This window comes from Ahaetulla prasina, chromosome 8 (assembly GCF_028640845.1).
Source record: "Ahaetulla prasina isolate Xishuangbanna chromosome 8, ASM2864084v1, whole genome shotgun sequence".
Taxonomy (NCBI): domain Eukaryota; kingdom Metazoa; phylum Chordata; class Lepidosauria; order Squamata; family Colubridae; genus Ahaetulla; species Ahaetulla prasina.
The window spans coordinates 33,578,365-33,604,687 of NC_080546.1; the positions used below are offsets into that span (position 1 = coordinate 33,578,365).

The window sequence follows — 26,323 nt, forward strand, 5'->3', positions numbered from 1 at the left end:
TTCTTCACCTTTTCTCCTTCTTGTACTTCCTTGTGTGAGAAACTTTAGCTGGACTCCAAAAATAACCTGGAGAAAGTACTGACAAGAGCTAAAATGGCAAATTGCAAACAAGAAGTGGCAAAAACCATTTAGCATCCACTTCTGTCTCAATGTTTTCATTCAGAATTGATGCACTATTTGGCAACATTCTGAGACATTAGTAAATCGTACTCAACTCATTGCAATGATAACTGAGCATAAGTTTAAACATTATGCCTCTGATGTGGAAGCTAATGCCAAACAACCTTTCTAAAGTGTTGTGCCCATGCAATTGAAGAACTGATAGTGGATATATCTTGTAAAATAATCAAGATCTCTCACAATAGAAAAAGAGATCTCACAAGATACATTTAGCAGAGCTGTACACATTTTGAAAACAGTTAGGAATAAGTCTGATGTCACCATAACATGTTTTTGCTATTCATTTATACAGCCACACCTTTTTTGAGGTGTCAGTGGCTCTACTCCTTAAAGAAGGATGTATTTTCAAGCTCACATGGAAACATGAAAAAGCACTAGACTATTTAATGAGTAGTAGCAGTAGGCATGAGCTTAAATGGATTCCAGAGGATGGTAGAAGACAGGAAGGCCTAGAGGAATGTTGCCCATGGGGTCGCGATGGGTTGGACATGACTACGCAGCTAACAACAATAGATGTATTTCTCCAGACGTGCTAAAGAAGACTCCTGCGAGTCCCTTGGACTGCAAGGCAATCAAACTGGTCAGTCCTAGAGGAGATCAACCCTACTGCTCTTTAGAAGGCCAGATCCTGAAGGTGAAACTCAAATACTTTGGCCACCTAATGAGAAGGAAGGACTCGCTGGGCAACAGCCTAATGCTGGGAAAATTGAGGGCAAAAAAAGAAAGGGACGACAGAGAATGAGATGGCTGGATGGAGTCACTGAAGCAGTCAGCATGCGCTTAAATGGACTCTGGGGGATGGTAGATGACAGGAAGGGCTGGAGGAACATTGTCCATGGGGTTGTGAAGGGTGGGACATGATTTTGTGACGAACAACAGACATATTCTGCTCAATCAGGTCCAAAGAATATCTTCGGAACTTTTGTTAACAATGCCAAGTCCTAAGGTTTAAGTACCAAATGTGGACTGTACATTTGGATTAAATGGCACAGGAACTATTTATTATGTCTTTAGAAGTTAAAATTAAATACATTTAAATATTATTTAGATATTATGAAATAGTTTTCGTGACATAATTAATAATCTTTCATAGAATCATACAGCACTGTCCTTGATTATATTACCCACAATATATAACAATTCTATAATACAGTTATGCAAAAATAGATGAGGATAATATTTATCATTAGATACCAACATATGGATGCTAATAGAAAACTGGAAGCTATGCTGATGAAATTCATGGAAGGATTCCATTTAATAAAGATGGCTGTAATTTATGGAAATGGGTGCAGTACAGATCACAAAAAGATTTATTACATATGTGGCTGTCTTAAGTTTTTTTCCCTATATATAGTAAAAGCAAATATTTTATCTGTTTTGCAAATAGGTTTCAAAATATCAGTTGCACTTCAGATTTCCTGATTGAGGAAATCCAAAATTTTGCAATACAAAATTTCAGATTGAGAATTCCTATTACAACAGTAAATTTGTAGTAGGAAAACTTACCAAGAAGAACAATTTTCATTTGCGTGCTGAAGTTGGCTTAATATCTCTCTCATTAAGGATTTTTATTTGGAAGAAACCATGATTCAGTCTCAGTCTATTTGAGATTGCTTTTACAGAATCAATACTTCCAATAGGATATGGCACACACACACACACACACACACACACACTTTTACTTAGATATGATATAGAGACAGAATAAAGAAAAGCAGGCATGATAAATTGGATGCAAAACTTCAAACAATCCCAATACAACAACAAAAATGGCCTTTCAATCTATATATTATTTTGTCTCCTAGTTTATGAAACTATATTTCAAAAGAAAGCAATATGGAAAGAAATGGATAGAATTGAGCTCCCCAAGTTTTTCAGAGACTGTGGCCGGTTTCCAACACAAAAGGAAATTAATACTGCAACAACTCTACTGTTGCAAGGTAAGAGATTTGTACAATAGTTCATGGATTATGTAGAAATATAGCAAAGGGTATTTTTAGGCAAATGATACTTTGAAAGACTGCTTCATTTTTTAGTTAATACAAATAAATAAAAAGTGTCTTATTTATTTGGTATTTAGAGTTTACTTATTTGAGGAAGTTGTGGATTAAAACCACCCTCACTCAAGTGACAGCTCCTTAAACACCATAGTTATTTTTAAAACTTTTACCATTTTGATATTTTCATCTTACTCTTCAACACATTATCAGAGCAGCTTACATGAGGTGCAAAATAAAAACATATACGAGCAAGATCCAGATCTTAAAAGAGCTAAAATATGAGAATTTTGGAAACATTCCTAAATTTATTTGCATATTTTCCTGTACCACAAACAGAAGGGGACTGTTACACCTTTTCTTTTGATGAGACCTTGAGTAGAAGTTGCTGATTTATTTCCTTCCATGTCTATGCAATCCTCTGTTTATATAAAATGTAGAACACTTTACAATCTATTGTTGTGAAGAAATATCCATCTGGTTCAGTTCCAAGTAGGGAGAAAGACACAGGAAATCTGGAGGATGATTGAAAAGATGGTTTATTGATGAACAGGACCACATGGGTTTATGCCCTGGACAGCTGACCAATTGAGTGGAGAGTGAGAGGTATTTATACCCTCTCTTGGGGTTTGAACTTGAGCTTCCTGTTCCTGTGCAAGAATATGTATTCTATTGGCTGCTTTCACACTCCTATGGGTCTATGCAGGGGTCATAGCTGAGGTTGTCTGAAATAAGTTTGGTTGAAACATGCTGAATGATGCAATGTCCATAGGAAATTTTGAAATCCAGTGAGCCCTGCTGCTAGATGGGTAGAGGGCTAATCCTATTACGTCCTGAAGAGCCATGTCTTAATCCCATCACCCTGGAACTGGTGGTCTTTTGTCTTGTAGATAGGTTGGCCCAGTCTTTCTTAATGTGCATCAAAATATCTGCTGTAGGCAAGGAGCTGTGTTTCTGTGTTTCTGTTTCCTTTAAGACTTCTATTTCAAGTGTGGAATCTTTTAGTCATTTATTTCAATTTCACATTTACTGCATTTTGTGCTTGTTTATACATTTCTGTTTATTTACACACTTACAGAGGGTTGATATATAAAAATGATCATAGCTTCAGTTTATGTGCAAATGGAATAATGTTACTAATAAAAAGAAAACTATGTATGAATCTACTTACTCTGGGGCGAGTGTTGTAAATGTGTAAGAAATCCAAGAGCAAAAATACATTATTAAGCAGGATTAAAGTATATGTTTGTCTTAAAGACTAATATATGTATGTGTGTCTAAATAGATACCGTGCATTACCCATTAAATTAATTTTGGGTTCCACATTTGTAGCTGTAGGAGCAATCAACTCTTATATCCAAACCAAATAATATGTCTAAATAGAGAAAGAGAGAAAGTTAGGGTAATAGATTATTTTGTTTAGTTTCATTTTAAAGGTTTTCTGTTATTTCTCTGGTATATAATTTTCATAATGAATTTTTATAAATAAAATAATTTAAAAAAAACACATACTTTTTTAGCATAAGCAAGAAAAAACAAAGCCTTGCTTTCATTCTGAAATAATGAAAACAAATTTTAGCTTTTTTCCCACTAGGTCTGAAATAATCACATCCAGTTATAAACTAAGTAATCTACGCAAACTCAAAGAACAAGCACTTCTTCTATAAGTAACTTTGATGACCATGCTTTTTACTTTATCTGGGGCAATCAGAAAGCTGCAAGGAAGAGCAATTGTTATCTATCCTTTGTTTTGAAAGCAAGGACTACTTTGAGTTGGGTAGCTGAAGTAATCTACCCTATAAAAGGTAGTGAATAGTGAAATCTAATTCTGGATGGGGGTTATATATGCAGAGATACCCCCCCATAGTCACACGCTTAGGAGAGACATTCTTTTCCATTCTTTCAAAACCTCTTATTTGAGGATCTCATTTAGCAAGTACTCTGTCTCATTTTAGAAGAGCTGTTAAGGGACCTTTCCTTAGCCAAACATTTAACGTTAATAATTTTAAAGTATGTAATTTAATTACATTATTAATAGAATAGAATATATGTAGCTCAGTGTTGAATTGTGGAATCCTTGGTTCTGTCAGAGTTTGGTGGTTTGCTTATACAGTAGACCTTTCCTTACCTGACTAGGTAACCTAATTACGTAGGTACCGAACTACCTATATTACTTAGGTAATACAATGTCTGCAGGTAACAAACTTGGAGAGCATTAAAGAGTATTATTTTCCTATTTTTTTAATCTTGCATTTTTTATTTACTTGTGTTGTTATTTATTGCTCTGAATGAATGGAAGAGTGAGATAAATATTGCATATATAAAAATGAAGAAATAGCTTCTCATAGCCTTTTTGAATGACTACATGTATAGTGCGTAAATGCATTTTCAGTGTAATTTTAAAACATCTTTAATACCAAAATGTCTGTATTTTGTCACATGAACATGCTTTCCGGTTGAGAGAGACCATCAGAGGGCCCTTCAGTATAGATAGCTCAGTCATCTGGGTTCATATGACCTCCTAGGGACACTTCCATGGTCCTTGAAAATGGCTTTATTCACCTAATGTTAATTTGTGTTCATGTTAGTCAGGATTTTCTGCTGGTATTTTAATGCCATTATACCATTTTTACTCATTTCAGCAGAATAGGTTTTTCACTGAAATCCATCAGATTAGCAGCTTAATCCTGTTTATATTTACTAAGAAATTAATTCTATTGATTGCCATTATTTTTAAGTGCCATAGAGTTCAGTGTTAAAATAATTTCAACAAGCATACTGTACATTATGTGAAGAATACACACTAATGAATTGGGTAACATGGCTGCCGAACATAATGCATTTTAGCTTCTTTTCATGAAATAAGAGTATTCTATGTGAGTCACTATAATTTTGAAAAGTTATCCAAAGCGTCTCTTATATGCAATTGATAATTTGGTTGGTTTGATTGACTGCGAAGTTGTAATTTTTGACATTCTTCTGAAAAATAGACTTTTGCCTGGAATGGAGAATGGATACTAATGTTCATGGAAGTTAGAGTTTTGACAGAACAATCACATTTACTCATAAATTGGGTTCATACAAATCCTGATACTATGAAACTGGAGTGAAATAGTATAATTCAGATGTTGGCATTTCAGGCTGTTGCTGTAGTTCTTTTAACAAACCACTGAATTAATTAATAAACCACTGAAAATTTGTTAATAAATATTGTGATACATTTCCCTAACTATCATGCTGTTTCTGCATTCATTTCTGACCCTTGTATTCTAGTCCAGCTTTATGCTATCCTTTCCTTTTTTGAAGTGTGTGTGTGTGTGTGTGTGAGAGAGAGAGAGAGAGAGAGAGAGAAAGAGAGGGAGGGAGAGAGAGAGAGAGAGAGAGAGAGAGAGATGAATTTCTAGCAGACTTTGTTAGTTTATATCACAACCCCTAAGCATTTTATATGTTTTAATAACACATAACACCCTTGCTGCCTTTTTAAAGCAGCTAATGTTCCCGGAGTTCTCTTTACCTTAAATGACTTTTAGATTTCAGTCTGATTCTTGGTGTCATAATGGTAGTGTTAATTGTAGCATCCCAAAGGCTCTTAGTATTCATCAAATATTTGATTTACATTTTCTAATAAAACTTTTGGAATGCAGGAACGGGAAACCTATCTTCTGCCATGATTCCTAAGATTCAGGAAGTACTGATTCAGCTGAAGCAATTTGGAGAGATGAAATTTGATTTCCATAGAAGAGAATACTTGCAGCTCAAGGTTGAATTGTGAGGTCTTTGGTATTCTCTGAGCTTGCTTATTTTCTTGCAGACACTTCATTACCAAAGTAGGTAACATCATCAGTGCTAGTAAGGAATGGAGTTTATTCTCATTTTATATATTAGTGGCTTGCTCTGTCAGTGTAGGAGTAATCTCAATGGCTCCTTGATTGAGCTGTTGTTTATTGTTAGCTAATTTGAATGAGTTGGTAGTTCCTTGATTGGGGTATTGTTTGCTTCTTTTTTTTTTTATTCAAAAGGTTTTACAGAAAATTTTCCCCCCCTTTCCCCCCCCTCCCCTCCCCCCTCCCTTCACAATCCCCCTCCCCCCCGACTTCCCAGAACGAGCACAAGGTATAGTTAAAAATAAAACAAACATATGCTAAAAAATTTTTGTCCCAACTTAAATATACCCTTACAATCATCAATTCCTAACCTCCCCCGAAAACAATCAAAAATAATACATCGTAATCATTCAAAAACAGTCTGATAACTCTTAGTCTAATATCTACTTCGAATATAGTCAATCCATTTTTCCCATTCCTTTAAGTATCTTTCTTGCGTATTGTCTTTCAAAAAGGCTGATATCTTTGCCATCTCAGCCAAATTGGCAACTTTCAATATCCATTCTTCTATTGTAGGTACTTCTTTTTTCTTCCAGTATTGTCCTATTAGTAATCTTGCTGCTGTTATGGGTATTGTTTGCTTCTTGATTGTTGGTCTAATGTTAATCTCTGCTCATTTAATTTGGAACAAGATCTCTCCATATACTATAATTGGAAAGAATGACTACTATTGCAACTAGTTCAAGCTTTTTGTAGGCGAGCGTGGAACAGCAGGGATGATAGAAGCATTAAACTTTATATGATCTTAACCCTGCTGAGTTTCATTTTGATACATTAAGTTTCATCCCATTTTTTTTTGAAACATTACTCTTCACCTTTTAAAAAATAAAGATAACAATATGAAGCCAATTAGGCTCCATTGAAAAAGCTTGTGGATGTTGGTTACTTTGTTGTCATAAGCACAGAGGTAATATATCAGAGAGTTAGGCAAGTTCGATAGAAAGGTGCTGCACATAGAAAATATTTGTAGTTGTGCAGCTTACACTCACTTTGAACTTTTTCCTTCAAATCCAGATCTGGCATCATTAGAATCCTAAAGTACTTACTATATACTATTCATCTTCCTTTACACTTTCAGAGAAGAAAGTTACAGATGTTATATAAAATATAGGCATTGGAAACATCCAATTTAATCAGGGTTTCAAGGAAGAGTAATAGTGTATTTTGTGTTATCTGAGAGATCCAAGAGTCAAAAGAGTTTCATCTGGCTTTATGTAATGGTTGGTTCTGTCTAACTCCAGTAAACTTTTTCAAAGCTGATTTTTATTTTGGATATCATAATTTTCTATTACAGCAGCAGACATTCTTCCTTTCCTTGATGTAGGAATTGGAGTGAACAAACTTTTAAGACATTGTTTTTTGGAATATTAGCAGGGCCGCAATAGTACAAAGACTTTCCGAAATATTGTTTCGGAACAAAAACAATATTTAGAAAATATATAGAATTAGACATTCTTATCAGCATTACGAATTTACTGCAAGAATTGCTTTATCTTTACAAATGCATAAGTCATCATACCCACTATTAACAGGCAAGGAGGGAAAAGTAGAACACAGATGTCATAAGCTATGGCTTAATGTTACAAACGTATTATTAAAGAATATACTTAATTTATTAATTGGCTTCACTCACTTCCATAAGAATAACCATTTGAAAATATCCTTACTTACCATAAAGTTCATATATTCTCAGTGGGAATTCCTAAACTTTATTAGCTCAGGAACATCCAAATCTAATATCATGTTAAGCATTATTTGTGGGAAACCATTAAAAGAGCAATAAGATCCCAGATACTTCTGTTCCCTCAGATGGAAATAGATTCCTTCTGCGCTGTTTGAAAATTTATATCATTTTATTCTCTGCATTTTCAATATGAATGAACATGAACTACACAAAGGAACAATAATATAAAGTGTGGTTATGAAGGAAAATGTATCATTTTTGTACAGAAATATGATTCCAGATAATAAACAGAAATAAGTAATAAAAAGGAAAAAGATGGTGCCATTAAGAGAACTTCTGATTCCTAGACAATGATCTGCTTCTAACACACTAAACTGAAGAAGATTGGGAAACTTTGAAAAATATGATTATAAAAGCCAGTCCAGCACAATGCTATTGAAAAAGAAAAATAAGAAATCCAAGAAGAAACCAGCATGGTTGCATAATGAACTCTGAAAATTGAAAGACAAAAAAGAATAAGTATAAAAAATAGGGACACATAATTAAGGCAAAATACCAGCATATAGTCTGAATCTGCAATGATGAAGGAAAGCTAAGGCTCAGAATGTACTTAGACTTGCAACAAATATAAAAATATAAAAATAATTCTTTCAATGTGGAAAAAAAAAAAAGGAAAGGAAAAAGTCAAGGAAACAATCAGTTCACTAATGGGAGAAGATGGCAAGGAAGTGATGGGCAGCAGGGAGAAAGCAGAGCTGCTTAATTCATTCTTTGCATCTGTCTTCACACAAAAAGAAAAAATAACCCAACTGACCAAAAACATTCGTAAAAGACAGACTAGGAATACAAATTAAAATAAGCAAGGAAATGGTAAGATAACATCTGTCCAGCCTAGACAAGTTTAATTCACCAGGACCAGATGGATTACATTCCAGCATTCTGAAGAAGATGGCAGACGTGATCTTGGAACCACTGAACTATATTTTTCAAACTTCCTGGAGCACTGGGGAACTACCAAAGGTTGTGGCTCCCATCTTCAGAAAAGGGGAAAAAATGAAACTATAGACCAATAATCCAAACATTAATACCTGACAAGATCCAGGAAAAGATATTCAAGCAACAGATTTGCAAATAATCAGAAGGCAATATGGGTTTGTCAAAAACAAATCATGCCAAACAAATCTTATTTCATTCTTTGACAAAGTGACTAAATTAGTGGACCAGCGAAATGCTCTGGAAATGCTCTGGACGTATATTTGGATTTCAGTAAGACATTTGACAAACTAGACCACAGCCTACTTCTTGGTAAGTTAGAAAAATGTGGGATAGCCAATATCATCAGCAGATTCATAACTGGCTGACAGACCACCACTCAATGTGTAATCCTTAATGGAACTACATCTACTTGTAGAGGAATAAGCAGTGTGGTACCCAGTGTTCTGTCTTAGGCCCAGTACTCTTAAATGTCTTTGTAAATCATTTAGATGAGGGGATAGAAGGGGAACCCATCAGATTTTCAGACAACACCAAGCTGGTAGGAATAGACAACACTCCAGAAGATCAGCTCAAGATCCAGAAGGATCTTGACAAACCTGAACTCTGGGCCCTATCTAACAAAATGAAAATCAATGGTGAGAAAGGTAAGGTTTTACATTTAGGCAAGAAAAATCAAATGCACAGGAATAGAATAGGTGGAACCTGGCTCAATAGCAGTAACTATGAGAGGGATCTAGGAGTCCTAGTGGAAAACCACTTAAATATGAGCCAGCAGTGTGCTGCAGCCACCAAAAAGCCAGTGCAGTCATAAACTGTATTAACAGGGGGATATAATCAAATTAATATGAAGTGTTAGGACCATTTATAATGCCATGGTAAGACCACACTTGGATTATTGCATCCAGTTTTGGTTGTCACCATATAAAAAGATGTTGAGACTCTGGAAAGAGTGTGGAGAAGAGTAACAAAGATGATTAAGGGGCTGTAGACTAAAAAACATGAAGAATGGTTGCAAGAATTGGGTATGCTTATTTTAGTGAAAAGAAGGACTAGGGGTGACCTGATAGCAATGTTCCAGTATTTGAGGGATTGCCACAAAGAAGAAAAGATCAACCTATTCTCCAAAGCTTCTGAAGCAGGACAAGATGCAATTGAGGGAAATTAATCAAGGAGAGAAGCAACCTAGAACTAATAAGAAACTTTCTGACAGTGAGAACCATCAATGGAATGGCTTGCCCCCAGGAAGTTTTAAAGAGATTGGACAGCCAATTTTCTGAAATAATATAGAATCTCCTACTTGGGTAGGGGGTTGGGCCTGAGTTCCTCTGGCATCTTTTCTGACTTTTATTATTCTTTTCTATTATTCTGTTATTCTTTTTATGATCATGAGTATCCATCCTTCCCTCCCCACTCCACAGGAAGGTTACTGCAAAATCCCCATTTCCTCCCGATCAGCTGGGACTCAGGAAGAAGAGAATAGATGGGGGTGGATCCAGTCAGAGGTGGTATTTACCAGTTCTCCGTACTACTCAGAATTTCCCGCTACCAGTTCTCCAGAACTGGTCAGAACCTGCTGAATACCACCTCTGTTCCAGACTGTGCCTTGTGAACATAATATATGATATTAATCTCTGACACGTTTATTGCTCTGGGAGACGAAGGAATAGCTATCTTGTTCAAATCATAGTTTGTGCCTTTGAAAGGATATTACATCTGTATACTTTTTCTAATCACTTTCAGAAATTGCTTGTTAAAGGCTTTTTAGTTATTAGAAATCTTTGTATACAGTGACAGTACCATGTGACAATTTCTCTTCTCTTCAGTCCTTAGCAAAAGAAGGTTTTAAAAGCTTACTTTTTAATAAACAGCTAAAGGGTGATTAAAACTGATTTTAGGAAGTTATAAATGGACTAAGAGTTCAAATAAATTTGAAATAAGATTTCAATAAAATAAAAAAGTTATAAAAAATCCTTTCCATGGGAAAATTCTTCTGATTTAAAAAAAAAACATGGTAAGATTTTAAAAAGCAGACACGATAGGGAACTAAAGATTAGAATTAAGGGAGAAAAACATATAAACCTGTCTTACAAGTACAGGAAAAAGCAAAATATTTTAATATTGGACATATTGAAAGATTTTTGAAACATGGACTCAGAAATTAATGTGTCAACAGAGATATCTTCCTCTATTTGGATACTATGTCTAAAATATGTTATGTTTCTCCTGACAAGATTGAGCATGAATTAAATGTGGATTTATTGATGAGAAAAATGAAACAACAATGATACAGGAAAAAATGTTAAATGACATATAAAAGAAATTGGCTGAAGTATTTTAGAATTTTGAAGAATCTCATGACAGGGAACAAAGAAAAATAAAAGAAATCAAGATTTACAATATTACTTGAATGGACTAAAAATTAAGTTGTGGGAAGAAAAAAGAAGGAATATAAACTACTGGTAGGTTTATTTGATCAAGGTTAAAATAGATATGGTGTTATTTCTGCTAACCTGCAATTGACTTTTTTGGATGCTGATAAGACAATGTTTTATGGCTATGTATAAACATAAGAGATAAGATAAGAGATGGGATATGGAAAGAAATAATTTGCTATATTTAAGAAAACATGATGAGTTACTAAATTTTTTTATACTTGTGAAGATCGGATATCACTTCTTGATAATTTTTTTTTCTTTACTGTAATCTTTTCTATTTTTCTATTTCTATTTCTATTTCTGGTTCTTCTTTTATGTACTTTCTATTCTTTCTTTTTATTCTTCTACCGTTGTATTATTTTATATAATTGTTAAAGTTTGTATTAGTTTTTATTGTTGTAATTATAATCTTTATCAAAGGACTGTAAGTTTGTCTATTTTAGTTTGTTCAGTTCATTTAGTTATTTACTCAGTCAGGTTGACTCAGCCTTCCATCCTTCCAAGGTCAATAAAATGAGGACCCAGATTGTTGGGGGCAATATGCTGACTCTGTAAACCACTTAGAGAGGGCTGTAAAGCAGTGTGAAGTGGTATATACAGTAAGTCTAAGTGCTATTGCTATTGCTATTTACTCTCAAAACCAGTTTAAGGAACAGTGACAAGTATAACAGTAATCAAATATAATTGTTCTTGAGGAATTTTTACCAAAATTTGTGGTAGAGTTGGAAGCGACTTTAACTTTAGATTGTACTCCTTCGTGAAGCTTACTGTTTAACCTTACTTTTCTATCTTCAGGTACCTTACTCTGCATTGTTTTTGCACCATGTTGTATCAGCCCTGGATTTGACAAATCTCCAGCATTTTTTTTTCATGAAAGTTGTATCAGTTTATTTCTGACTCTGCTCTGTTTTATTGGAAACTACGGCTAATGCTAATATTTGGTTAGACCTTGTAAATGATCCATTTTCATCTTGGTTTCTGAACAAAAGCCAACCATCAGTGCCATCTGTTATCTGGGTTCAGCATTTTGTTCCTGGAACTTATTTATCTATAATACTTTAAAACTTGTCCCTTACCCTTCCTCAATTACCCAGTTTCCCACTAACATGCAGTCTTAGTCACAGCTGTTTCACAGCATTCAGGTATAAACTTGAAAGCATGTTACTATTTCACCTTTGTAAGTCACAGGGACTTTTTAATGAGACAGAGAAATGGTTTGGCACCCAGAAAGTTTTTGGCAGATTTCAGTGGTTTGGCTACATTTTTTAAATAATTGATCTTCTCTCATAATAACCATTCACACTTCTTCTTCCTTTGCAAATAATGTATGAAATGTAAATGAATACATTGTTTGGAAGAATGTGGAAGAGAAGGGATTTGTGTAATTCCAAGATCATTGGTACTGTTCTATTGATCAGCAGAAGGGACAGGGGCAAGCCCTGATTGGCTTAAAGTATTCTCTTTGTTTAAGGCTGGCAAAAGTAATGGAACTGTTTCAGACTTATCTATGAGAGACTGCAGCCTAATCAACTGCTCAAAACTGATAGAATATACATTATGATATACTACATACTGTGAATATTACATTGACCGGTGTCTAACTAAAATTAATATTATATCTAGGACAATAAACTGAAAACAGAGTAGGATCCAATTTGTTATGGGCAAATTTAATACTATGGTAGAATGGAAATCTGTGATGTATTAGTTATTTGTGCTTACTTTTATCTAGAATAGATTGCAAGGTTAAACAACTTAATTCACTCTGAAGGACAATTTTATATAAATATATTACTGTCTATTGATAATGATTTTACAATTCCCAAGGGGTGCATATATGAAATTTGCAAGCTAATCAAATAGGTCTTTTCATTCAGTGTAACTCAGAGAGGTCCAAAGGAAAAGCAACCTTGAAACCTGCTTATATTCAATTCAAAGTCATTTTAGCTGGAGCATTTTAGCTATCCAGTAGAGTCAAGGCAATGAGTCAGAAGTTCTCTGAAAGAGGGTAGGAACTGAAACAGTTGGATAATTGAATGGATGGTTGGAGACAAAGGTTAAGGCAGCTTGAATTCTATTTTCTCTGCTGGTAGGAAGTCTATTTAGGCTGGGGATAGTTTGTATGTCACAAATTATAGAAACTGCAGTATGGCATATTAAAAATAATTGATAAAGTTAGTTCCTTTGGGGCCTGGAATATCTGTTCATCTCTGAGTTTAGGTAGGAATTAATTCAAAAGATTTTTCCAACTAACTGTCCATCAGTTGTGGTCTTGGTTAGAAATCCTAGTTCTGGAATTAGGTATATATTGGCTTGTCAGACATACACTAAAATCTTTATCACTTTCATTTACACTAAAAATTATTAATAATAATGAAAAACATGTTAGGTTTTCAAACAGAATAATGTTTATTGTCCCTTGTTTCAAATAGTCATAGACATAGAACATCTAGATGTGTGTGCTGGGATGAATCTGAGAGACCGATAAACTCTGATTGAATCTCATAGCTTATATTTGAAACAATCCAAAATGCATTTTCCCAGCTGCCCAGTTCTATTGAACACATATGGATAAGGGTATAAATTATAGCACTCCACCACCGCATCCATCACACTTGATCATGCTCTGCCAATGCTTGATAAAACACGAACCATTAAATATAGCAATAGTTATAATCATCATGAAAATTGCTCTTTCTCATGAATAGAATGCACCGAGCAAAGAAAGTAATGAAAGATTATAGTTTTCTATCTAGGTAATTACCTTCTTTTTATAAGAAAGAAAAAACACAGAAGTGAAGATATAATTTAAAGCTACAAGTTTAGAATTCTTCATTAATCATTAAGAATTACAAGATCACTTAAAGAATTAAAAAATGAAAAGATATATTAAACATAACAGAGAATATAATTCTCTAGCAAAGAAAGGCAGTTTATCTAGGATACTATCTAGAAACTATTTCTAGATATATTTTACCATGACTTAAGAGATAATAACAATATACATTTCCTAGATAGCTTAGCTAAAGATAAATATAATTTTATATGTTAAAATTTCCAGAACAGCAGAAGGAATTATTAGTAATTAATTTAATGTAAGATTTTACCTTCCCATCTAATGTTTTTGTGGACAGTTATTTGCTAAATATGAAACTAATAAGCCACCCAGAAATGTGGCTAGATGAGAGGGATAGCACAGAAATCTAATGAATGAATGAATGCATGAATGAATGAATGAATGAATAAATAAATAAATACATACATACATCATATAGTAAAAGGAAAATCAAAAGAAGATAAAAGTGGTACTAATTTACATGAAGTTGCACAGAGCGAATTTATGAGATTTTAATTAATGCAGATGATTGGAGATCCTTTTAAAATACCCATACAGGCATGGAGACAATTTAGAAATAAATTAGTATGTGTATCAGTAATTGAAAACTGAAACATTCTCCTTTGGTATGTGGACTGGGACATTCCCAAACCACAGGCACTAATTAAAATAATAAATGTATTTTATTTGGTAACATGTGCTTTGATTCTGAACTAGTCCCACTTCATTTTCTTTGAAGTTCAGTTTTCATCTAAAACTGAACAGCTAAATTCAGTATTCACCCAAAGCAAGACTAATTTAACTTGTATCCAGACCACTGTTCCCTATTATGGCAAAAGGCTATTTATACCACACTGCTAATCTGGAATGAAGAGTTCTTATCACTATATTTGTCTGGTAATATTGTGGCTATGCATGTGGAAACATGGGATAAATGTCTAAAGCTCTTCTCCTTCAAGGCCATTTGATGAGTAGGGGTAAAATTTTTCTTTCCTTTCTGTACCTTACTGGTGGGTAATTAACATTTCTGTTCCGTTCTAATTATAGTTCTTGTATCTCAGTCATTATGTTAATAGTCTTATTCTGTAGTATGTGAGATTGCATTCATTATCACTGGTGAGTTAAACCTTTATTAAAGAAGAATTCCCTCAGGTCCCATTCTGAAGGTAAGTAATTATTCATTTGGTGTTATCCTTGCAATTAGTTCTATGCTGTAGAGCTGATTATTGAGCTTCTACCTCCAGCATGCCCCCATCCCCGTCCTGAACAAGATTAACCCACCCTGGTAAATAAATGCCTTTAACATACCCCAGTGTGTTCGGAAATACATTATTATATAATGAAATAAGGAATTCCAATGCACTAGTTCCCAGCACAAGAGTTCTAGCTGTGTGTGTGAATTGGATGGAAGGGAATTAGGAGTTCTAATATAGGAGTCAGATACAAAAAGTATGGGTCAGTTTCTTAAGCTGCTCCTCAAAGTGATCTTTATGAGACATGGGACAGAGAAGTATAAGGTAGGATAAATGTTGATAACTTTAGGATTTCTTTGCCATGATGTAACCATGTGTCAGACAAAGAAAATGTGAAGATGTGTATGTGACCTTGATTGATATAAAAAAATTCTAAATGGCATTGGATCTGGCTAATATTTGAGTGAGAGTTCCCCAAGAAGCACTAGGGATATAATCTACTATAGAACAAAAAGACAAAAAAAAAAAACAAAAACCCCCGACCCTGGAAAAAAATAAACCATTTCTGGGTTGTTGCAAGGACAGTCAATTTGTTCTTATAGTCACTAGGAGCGGAACAAGATTTTACTTATTTTCCTTAGATCCTTACATTTTCTCTGCTCCTTTCCTCTAGATATATGAAACTCTCCAATTGCTTTATTTCATTTTTAAATTGTTTTGTGAAAATATTATATTACGGTGTACTTACAATTATTCATCTGTAATCATTGAAAGAGGGTATTTCAATAAAACTCAAACATGAAAAACACTTTATTTATTTATGAATTATTTTAATCTACACAGTTTCTATTCATTGTTCCCAAAATAATTATGGTTTAACAAAGAAAATGGAATGATTCTTTCCATTCATAAATGGTGAAAAACTAAAGTAAGTAGATAAATCTGCACATGTCATCCTTAGTGAAGCGTGCAAACTAGCGTCTGCATTTCCTGTGTTGGATGAGGAGAGCACATTTTTCTCTTTCTGTCCTGGCTACTTTTTACAGAGGCACGATTGAGAGCGTTTTAACAAACTGCACCACTGTTTGGTTTGGTGGCAGCAGTGCCTGAGATAGAAAGTCCATACAGAGAGTGGTAAGAACAGTCGAGAAGATTATAGGAAGTATGCTTCCTTTTATTCAGGATATTGCTTATGTGCTTAGAGTGCTTAGTGCTCAGAGATCCCACACACCCACTTCATGATCTGTTTCTGTTGCTCCCTTCTGGGCGGAGGTTTCATTCTAGCAGGACTACCAGATTCTGTAACAGCTTTGCTCCCTATGCCATCCATCTGGTAAATTCACAAGATTCATTTTTCTCACCATGTACCTGTATACATCTGAACTAGACTGTGTTGTTTCTCTTGTCATATAATATATGTGGGTATATGAATATTTATTTATTTATTTATTTAGTAGGTCATGTTTATGTAGTGCACATCAGAGGTGGTGACACTTTGAGAGCTGATGCAACAAAATTTCATTTTAATGTATGCAGATTAGTGTACATTCAAAGTGACAATAAAGTTATTCTATCCATCTAAATAAAAGTTATTTACAAATAGCAAAAATAAAGTAAGTAGATGACTTTGTGTACATTGATGAACTCTTTATTAAAAAATGGGGAAATGGATGGGCAGATTTTAAGACAAGGGGCTGCAATTAAAAAGGTAGTGGGGAATATATGGTCAGTGTGAGGAATGTTTGTTTAAAGAAATAAAAAAGGTTGCATTTAGGACTGAACTTTTGCCCAAGAGAATCTATGGAAGCCAAGTGAGTAAGGAGAAAGTTAAGTGAGTTCTATGCAGTAGGAATGGTTGGTTCACTACAAGTGCGTTAGGTAGTTTGGTCATGTAGAAATAATTCATGAGGATTGACCCACAAAACAAATATATAAGGGAGAATAACTGGTCTGAGGGGAAGGGAAAGACAAAGAAGAGAAAATTTAATGGAGTTGATGAGAACTTCAAATGAAAAAAGATAAAAACTATAAAGAACAAAACAGTAAAAAAATAGGGGGTGGTACATGGACATGATGGAAGCAGAGTCATTTACAAACATAGAAAGGTATAGTCAATACTGTTGGTATAAACTGGATTTAGCTATAGTATATATAATTTTCTTCTTCTGATCTCATGACTTTAATTTCTTTAGCTTGTACCATTCCTTGCTTAGCGTACTCCAAAGGAGAACACTGTGATGTATGTCTGTAGGTATGCAGATTTATTTATATGAGAATCCTTTTGTTTTAAAGCTAGAAAACATGTATGCTTATATGCCTTTATGAGTAAAATATTGCTACACCGTACATGACCTATATTTAAAATTTATATTATTTCATATTATTTAGTGAACAAATGTATCTTAAATATGTCAAACAGACTTGTAACCTAAGTATTTTTAATAGTATTTCATTCATGTTCAATATAGCTACATTTGAAAAGCTTAGAAATAGAAATAGAAATAGTCCTGCCAATAATAATATATTTGGATACACAAATAAATCTGCACAGAATGTATTACAAAGTGAATGTAGGCTCCATAATGTATTTTTCTATTTCATGGGAAAACAGATTTGCTTAGTTATTATTTATAAAGTGATTTGGAACAATGCTACGCTTTGGTGCCAACTACTTTATAAAAAGTTATCATTGTAATGAATTTGGGTTATGCATTGTGACATGTCTACCAACTGTTAAAAATTTCCTGAGATGCCCTGTTTCACAGAGCAAACTACTCACCTCAAAGGTGAAATTAAACTTTCTTTGAACTGCTTACTCTTGTTATTCTTAATCTTCTTGCTCTAGGCTTATCTATTTGATGCCTGTTTGATTAACAGAGAATTTGTCTCCCTTCTTTTGCTAAAGGTCTACTTTTTCCTACATTGTTAATGTCAATTGTTTCCTAGCTGAAATTTTGGGCTGCTATTCCCTGTGCTTTTGTAGAGCAAAACAGAGATTTGTTAGTGGTTGTTGCTTTCATTGGTAAAGGTCTGGTACAAAATGAAAGAACTTTATAACTAGGTGACAATAAAAGTATTTTTTGCCTAAAGAGCTGTATTTGTGTGTCTGTGTACATGAGAGCCATTTCTGAATAGGTATCTGAGAAGGATGTTTTTCATGTTATTTATTTCTGAGTGGGTGTGAAAGAAAAAGAAATGGGTCCTTGCTAATTTTCAAAAGATCTCCTTGGCCACATCAATATTGGAATTATTTTTCAAAGCTGGTCCCAGAATTGGGCTGTAAAAGTTTCTCTTCTGAAAAACATAAAACATTATTTGGATGTCTTCTTTGGCTGCAACTATACAGAAGTTATTTGTGCCTCGGTATGGTGTGGAATAGTACCCAGTAGTAAAAAAAAACGTATTGACAAAATTATAGAATCCTGACTCTATTTCTGAATCTGAACTGTAGGCATTTTTTAAAAAATGTTCAAAGGAGTCACTTTACTCCATATTTATTTTATAAATGAAAATATCAGGTGTTTCAATCTGATCAGGTATATCAGCTTGCACCAGTATTTTTATTTATTTATTTATTTTGTCAAACACATACTAAACAATATATATAAGTATAAGCATGAAATAAACACACAAATTGAATACAACCAAAGGGAACATTAGGACAGGAACGGTAGGCATGCTGGTGCTCTTATGCACGCCCCTTACAGACCTCTTAGGAATGGGGTGAGGTCAACAGTAGACAATCTTAGGTTTAAGTTTTGGGGATTTTGGGACGAGACCATGGAGTCAGATAGTGCATTCCAGGCATTAACAACTCTGTTACTGAAGTCATATTTCCTACAATCAAGATTGGAGCGGTTCACTTTAAGTTTGAATCTATTGTGTGCTTGTGTATTGCTGTGGTTGAAGCTGAAGTAGTTTTCAACAGGAAGGACATTGTTGAAGATGATTTTATGAGTTATGCTCAGTTCATGCCGAAGGCGGCCTAGTTCTAAATTTTCTAAACCCAGAATTTCAAGTTTATGTTTTGCTGATTAGGATTATGTAAAATAACCACATTGTGGTTGTAGGGCCAAAACTTATAACAAAAAAGATTCCACTGAATTTATGAATAAAGTAGAGAGTTTAATGTAAACTAGGGCCAGTAGCCTTTCTGGATGAATGTAACACTTCTTTTTTTAGTAAATATGTCTGCATTTCTAACTTGGAAGCTTTAACTTAAGAAAGTTATGAATGAATGAAAGGACTGGACAGTTTTGAAACATTAGGACTTTTCCTATAAGGTTTGGAAAATAAGTATACAAAAAAATTACCTTCTCAATTAAAATAAATATAAATCATAAAGTCTTGAATTTCTGTTGACACATTAATTTTTGGTTTTGGTGAGGAAAACCAAAATGACAGAAAATGGTATGTGAAATACTATTACATTTTTAAAGAATTAGTTTAGAAAACAGCAGCTACAATGTCTGTTTCTATAGATAGATTATTTTGAAAAGTTGTTAAGAAGAAGTGACAGATGTGAAAAGAATACCTTGGAAATTCTACAGAATAAAAATCTGGAAAAAAACCTTCACAGGATGCAAAAATAGTAGAAAAGAAAGAAATGATTGAAATATGAGAAAATAAAACAAATCTGAATTATATGACAAATGAAATGCAACTGGATAAAGTAAGTCATGGCTGGGGAATTCTGGGAGTTGAAGTCCACATATCTTCAAATTCCCAAGGTTGAGAAACACTGAGCTAAGTGAATGACCTGAATAATGATTCCTTACTGGATTTACAAAAGAATTTTGCTAAAGCCTTGAAGATGGGAAAAAGAAAATTTGAAGAGAGATTAATTCCTGTAACAACATTTGAATGAATTAAAGACTAACACTGTTAGAAGGAAAAGAAAGGAGTACAAAGTTATTTTATTTGAATAAGATTGAAACAAGAGACATTTATATAAATCTCTGGGGCCCCTTTATTGATTTTTTCCTGACCCAGAATTGAAATATTAATGATTTATGGAGTTGTGTATGAATAAAGGATGGGTAATGGGAAAAAGAAATACTTGCATGTTGGTGTTTTTGATACAGATTGTATCTTCCTTAAATATTTTTTTTCTTTTTATTTCTATTTTTTAAAATTCTTTTTCTTTGCAATTATATTCTCTTTATTCTTCTTTTCCTCCTTTAATTTAAATTATCTATTATTATTAAAAAATTCAGTAAATTACAAGTGTTTATTAGATGAATATTTTAACACTTGGAAAATATTTTCTGTTGTGCCAAAAAACAATAACCCCACAATTGTTTTCTTGAATCCTTTGGGACTAAATTTTTGTTTTTGTTCTCATGGTAATATTGGATTTTGAAAATACTTGTTTTTCCTATAAATGAATAAAAAAAAATAATTTAACTAAATATGTGCTTGGTTATCTTTAAAGTAGACATATATTTAAAAAATGCCTATGAAAAATGTAGTACTGCAAATATTTTAATTTATAGCCCTCCATATGTTAGTTTATAATTGTTACCATTTTGTACTACAGCCTATGTTGGCTAGAGCTAAGAGAAGTTCAACAGCGTCTTAACCTCTAATATTACACATCTATTAAAGTAAGCAAAAATCTTTAGCAATGTTTATAATAATTTTCTGTTATTGTTTTATTTTATTATACATTTTTTGAATTTTAATTCTTTTATTTCAATAAAGCAATGTAAGTTGTTTTGAGTCCTATTGGAGTAGTGTGTCTTAAAGTCAGTGTTGGCTCCTGGTGACTGCTTGGTCGGTTGGTAAGTAGTTGAATTTTTTCCCCTTCCATTCAACTGTGTCTAAAGTTTGGAGACTGCTTGGATTAATCCCTGCAGTTTTCTTAATGAGAATTCTGTAAGTGTTTGCCATTGTCTCCCTTCTAGTGTTGAGAGAAAATGCCTAGCCCAATGGTACTCGATTGGTTTTTACCCTCAGGTGGGACAGACTCCAGGTTTCTATCCAATGTCTTAACCACTGTACTATATTGACCATCTAGAGAAGTAATCTATGCATGTAGATATATGGGCTCCTTTATATTTGAATAGGACAATGATACTATTAGCAAAATCGCTTATCTCTTAAAAACTACTCCTGCTTTTTAGAGTCCTTGAAATATCTCTTAAATACTTAGGGGTGGCTTGCTTCCAAGTCTAGAGTAGAATAAGATCCTGTATGCAAATCCATAATAATTAAGTGCTGTATATTTAAATGTCTCTTAAATTATTTTCAAGCATTTGCAGCAGTACTCAGTAACTTTATTGTGCTATGTTGAAATTTTACAAATGGTTTCTTATTAAAAGATTCTCATATTTGCCTTCTGTCTGTGACTGAATCACTTTCCTTCTCTTATTAATCTTTTGCACAATGGGAAGTCTAATTAATAATGTGAGCCACAGCTTTCAGAGGAATGAGACCATCAGTTTAATGTCACTCACCTTTTGTTGCAGACAAATTGTTTATTACTCTTTTGCAAATTATGCTCACATTTTAATAAAATACTATAGTTTGGAGAAAAATTATGTTTGATCATTGAGACCAGGAATACTGTTTTGTGCATAGTACAAATGTGAACATTTAAATATTGTTATTTATTTATTTGTATCCAACCTTTATTATTTTTACAACTAATTCAAGGCAGCAAGCATATCCGACACACCTTCCTCCTCCTATTTTCCCATAACAATCCTGTGAGGTAGTTTGGGCTAAGAGTGTTTGGCCCAAAGTCACCTTGCTGGCTTTAATGGCTAAAGCGGGACTTCAAGTAACAGTCTCCTCAGTAGTGGGTTTCAAATTCCGTCGCTACCGGTATGCTCGTGGATGCACACTCGTGGTGTGTGCAATACTTCTGTGCATGCACAGAGTCATCCGGGAGGGTGGGCGGAGTCTCCCGCTGCCACTACCAGTTCATCCATCACTGAGTCTCCTGCTGTCTAGCCTGGTGCCTTAACCACTTGACCAAATTGACTCAGTTAGCAATATGAACTAATAGTAATAATGATGCATTATACATACCTCATTATACCATATTATCCTTTGGTTCTCCTCCAGACTTCTCTGCTTTTTGCCTGAAGAAAAATAAAAAAGAAACTTTCATTCCACAATGAAGATCAAAGAGTTACATTGTTTAATGGTCTAAGAAAAACTAATCCACTGATAGTTATCTCTATATGATTGAAAAGGATGTTGTACATCACATTTCTAGTTGTAGAATCATGCAAATTGTAATTTTGTTTTATGATTTCTGTCAAGAAAAAATATACACTTTTTATCATTTGCTAGCACCTACTTGAAAGCCAATTTGGTTAGAGATTAAGGCATCAGACTGGAAACTGGGAGAGCTTGAGTTCTAGTTCCACCTTAGGCACAAAGCATGTTAAGTGACTTCGGGCCAGTCACTTTCTCTGAGCCTTAGGAAGGAAGCAATGGCAAACCACTTCTGAAAAAACTTACCAAGAAAACTGCAGGGACTTGTCTAGGCAGTCTTCAAAATTCAGACCCAATTGAATGGAAGAAAAAAACCCCCAATTACTTAGCCAACCAACCATTTGCTATTTTAATTATTTATTTGTTAGAGTTTTATGACAGCAAGTGTAGTGTATTTGTTGAAGAAATGCTAAGAAAACAACAATTTAACCTAACTTTTATTCAAGAGCTCAATATTTTTATATTGCCCATTAAAGCATGTATGCCTTCTTTGATTAAATTGATTGAATTCTCACTTGAAGATTGAATTATTGTGTATAAGTCAGCATCATGCTAGAACTTCCTGCAGTATTTCTACAGTATGGTTATAAATGAAAATGAAAAACTTGTTTTGCTGAGATTGGAATAGAACAACTCCAACTAAAACACACCATCTAAACTTTCTGCATGGTTTGTGTCCTGATGTAATGAAACAGTTTAAGGATTCTATAACAAAACACATTTCAAGTATTTTAGTTATAAGAAACAATACACCATAGTATGAAACTTTTGCTCTTTTGTTTTTCATACAAATACTACAAGAATAAATGGGGCGATAAATAAAACCACCCAGCGATATAATTTAAAAACATTTCTGAAAAAATAGAATTAAAACAAATTTAACAAGCACATTTGCCTTTCTTGCTAGAGAATCAATCTTCACTTTGTTAAATAAAGTCCCCTAGGCTATAAGGAAACTAATATATTATCTACATTATTTACCTACTTTAGAATGTTTGGCAGTTAAAAAATTATTAATGCTATAATATGTTAATGCTATACCCAATGTGGTGCTTACATTATTGCTTTATAATTACAATATATTAGCAAAAACCTGTTCTACAACCAGCAGGTAAAATATATTCAGAAAGCTCAAAAAAGGGCGAGAACAATTTCACATTCCTGTATACATAGCAACATGCTTATCCATCAACATACATATAACCAAACACACAGCAGAAGTTAAAGAAAACAAAAACTTCGCAGCACAGGAGGACAAGAAGCAATGCAGAATCTTCAGTTTTGGCATTTTATAACGCTGTTTAGAAATTCAGCATAGTAATAAGCACAGAAAACTATAACAAAGCTCAAAACAACTAAATTAACATGGTATTAATTTCTGCTTTTACACAGGCTCAGCAGCATTAGCAACATTTTTCTGCGAAACCCAGCAGAAATTGCAACCACCCACCAACATGACCTTCCTATAGTAAAGGCTTAAAAAAATAAAAGCAATAACTTGCCAAGTAGTTTGGCAGGAATGCAACTACAAGCAATCTTCTGCATGGCCATGTGCTTAACTGCTGTTTTTTCTCAACACTCCATCACCCATAGCAGCAGGGATATAACTAGTTCTTGCCACTACGCTGTTAGTCTAGAAAAAGGTTGAAGAAAAGCAATTCAGCCATAAGTCCCAATATAACATCCAATTAAATAGGCATAGTCGGACTATACACCTGACGCCACTCAAAACACTAAGTTTTGTTTTAATCCCAAAGCAAGCTTCTTGAAATGCCTAAAGACTGAAATGTAGTGTCTTTTCTTCATATTTGAAGGCTTTCTTATTTTCTGCTCCTACTTTTTTTTGCCAGTTTTTTCTTTTATTTTGATGCTATCCATGAACATGCATTAATGCAGTAATTGTAATCATATCCTCCTGGTCAAAGCTTCAGTCCAAGTTACAGTATGTGAAACGGCACTCCATAAACAGTTAATAGGATCTGGGAAGTGTTGTTAGCTCTTGCATAATGTGTTCACATATTGCAATCCCATCCTTTCCCTTCTGTTACAGAACCATAACGGGGCTGTATTTTGGCAGAAGAAAGGTGCTACATTCTCCAAACTAGCAGTTCTAACTTCTTTTATTTATTTTTCCTAATTACAAACCTTTGCTGACATGCCTTGAAATGACTTTTTAAACAATTTCACCTTTCAGCTGCTAGTCTCGACTTTATGAATCTTCATTAATATGCTTATAGATATATTTCTATATAAGAAGACATTATAATTAAACAACAGATGCTTCATTAATTTAGGAATAAAGGCAGTGTATGTTTTCCCTTTTCTTAGCATATGAATACAGTAGTTTTCACTTTGATGAATGAATTGCTGTGTTTACCATTTTTGTTAGTAATGAACTGGACAGTTCAATAAAAATGATGTGACAAAAATATATGACATTCACTTATTTAATATTGAAGAAAATAAACCCCATCACTAAAATTGTTTCTCTAGTAATATTTTCAGAGCTTATATATTTAGGAGTTATTGGCATTCATTTAATTAGTTCAGACCAGAACTTTTGGCTAAAATGTAACTTCATTTATTTCAGCCTCCCTCAAAACTGGACCAGAATAGCAATCTGTTTCCACTTGATAGTTTAAGTTAAGAATTAGAGTTCAGTATAACTAGAATACTTAGCTTGTCAAATTTGGATTCTTAAAATATATAATCTAAACTAAAGTTTACATGTGATATTTTGTACAATACTGATTCTCCCTCTCCCTCTCCCTCTCCCTCTCCCTATCTATCTATCTATCTATCTATCTATCTATCTATCTATCTATCTATCTATCTATCTATCTATCTATCTATCTATCTATCTAAAACAAGTGTCTATGATTACAGAATAATATTTTCAGAACCAAATTATGGTAAAGAAAGGTAAAGAAATTACGCTTACAAAATGTTCCCACTCAGTTTACCATAATTTTGCTCAGAAGTTGGAACACTTGTGAGTGCCATGCATCATAAGACATGATTAGAAAAAAAGAATGGTTAGAAATTACTGAGGGACAAATATTAGAAGAAACATGATGGTTGTAAAGATATGATAAACTGCAAGATCGCTAGCAATCATGTATTTCTTCTCTGCATCTGACTTCCCTGACTAATGTAATAAACATATACTGTACATTCAGTATCTCATATGAAAACCTGGCAACAACTTGTTCTCTTATTTTCCAGAATCTAGTATCAGTTTAATGCTGTCACCAATGAATTGGAAAATCCTGTACTATGTACTGTAGCTATGTGAGATCACAGCAACGTGCTTATTCTTCATCTTATCTCTCTTTTAACTAGTGACAGTTCCACGTCTTGTGGCAATGAATTCTGTAAATAAATAAAATGATATACCATTGAAATAGTTGTTTATCGTAAAAAATAATCTGTTTTTTTTTTCAGATTCTGGTGCAAGAAACATAAGCCTTAATAAGAATCAAGTAGTCGAACTTGCATTCATGTTGTATCCCCCTGTTGGTCTCAAATTGATAACAGCAGCGGCTCCTCGGTCAACCTGGGTGAAACCAATTGTTGATGGAGAAGATTCTTACATGTATCTAGGTAAACATTTTAAAATGGATTTCTTTTGTAGGAGTGTTACTAACTCAATTTTCTACAACTGTCATTTATCATCATAAATCTGTTATTTACTTTTGTAAATGTAAATGGATTTGATACACTCTACTTAGATCTCTCAGGTGCCACATCACCAACCTCTTGACTAACCATGGTTTTACTACATTGTCCTCACTATATATCTCAGATGTTTTCAGTGTGGTAATATATTTTCATGTTTAAATCTTGCAGAGAGCATTTTAAGCCAATAATTGCTCAAGCTGAGCCAAT

The 26,323-nt window shown here is 33.7% G+C and overlaps 1 protein-coding gene across 1 annotated transcript in view; it reads left to right on the forward strand.

Moving 5' to 3' along the window:
• The window catches only part of IQCM (IQ motif containing M), a 32,311-nt gene extending 6,344 nt beyond the window's left edge, over positions 1-25,967 (forward strand). The window contains exons 4-5 of the mRNA XM_058193141.1: positions 1,989-2,123; positions 25,880-25,967. Of these exons, the coding sequence (XP_058049124.1) occupies positions 1,989-2,123; positions 25,880-25,900 (156 nt within the window). The 3' untranslated portion in view covers positions 25,901-25,967. The remainder of the gene's footprint in view (positions 1-1,988; positions 2,124-25,879) is intronic.
• Positions 25,968-26,323: the final 356 nt, after the last annotated feature.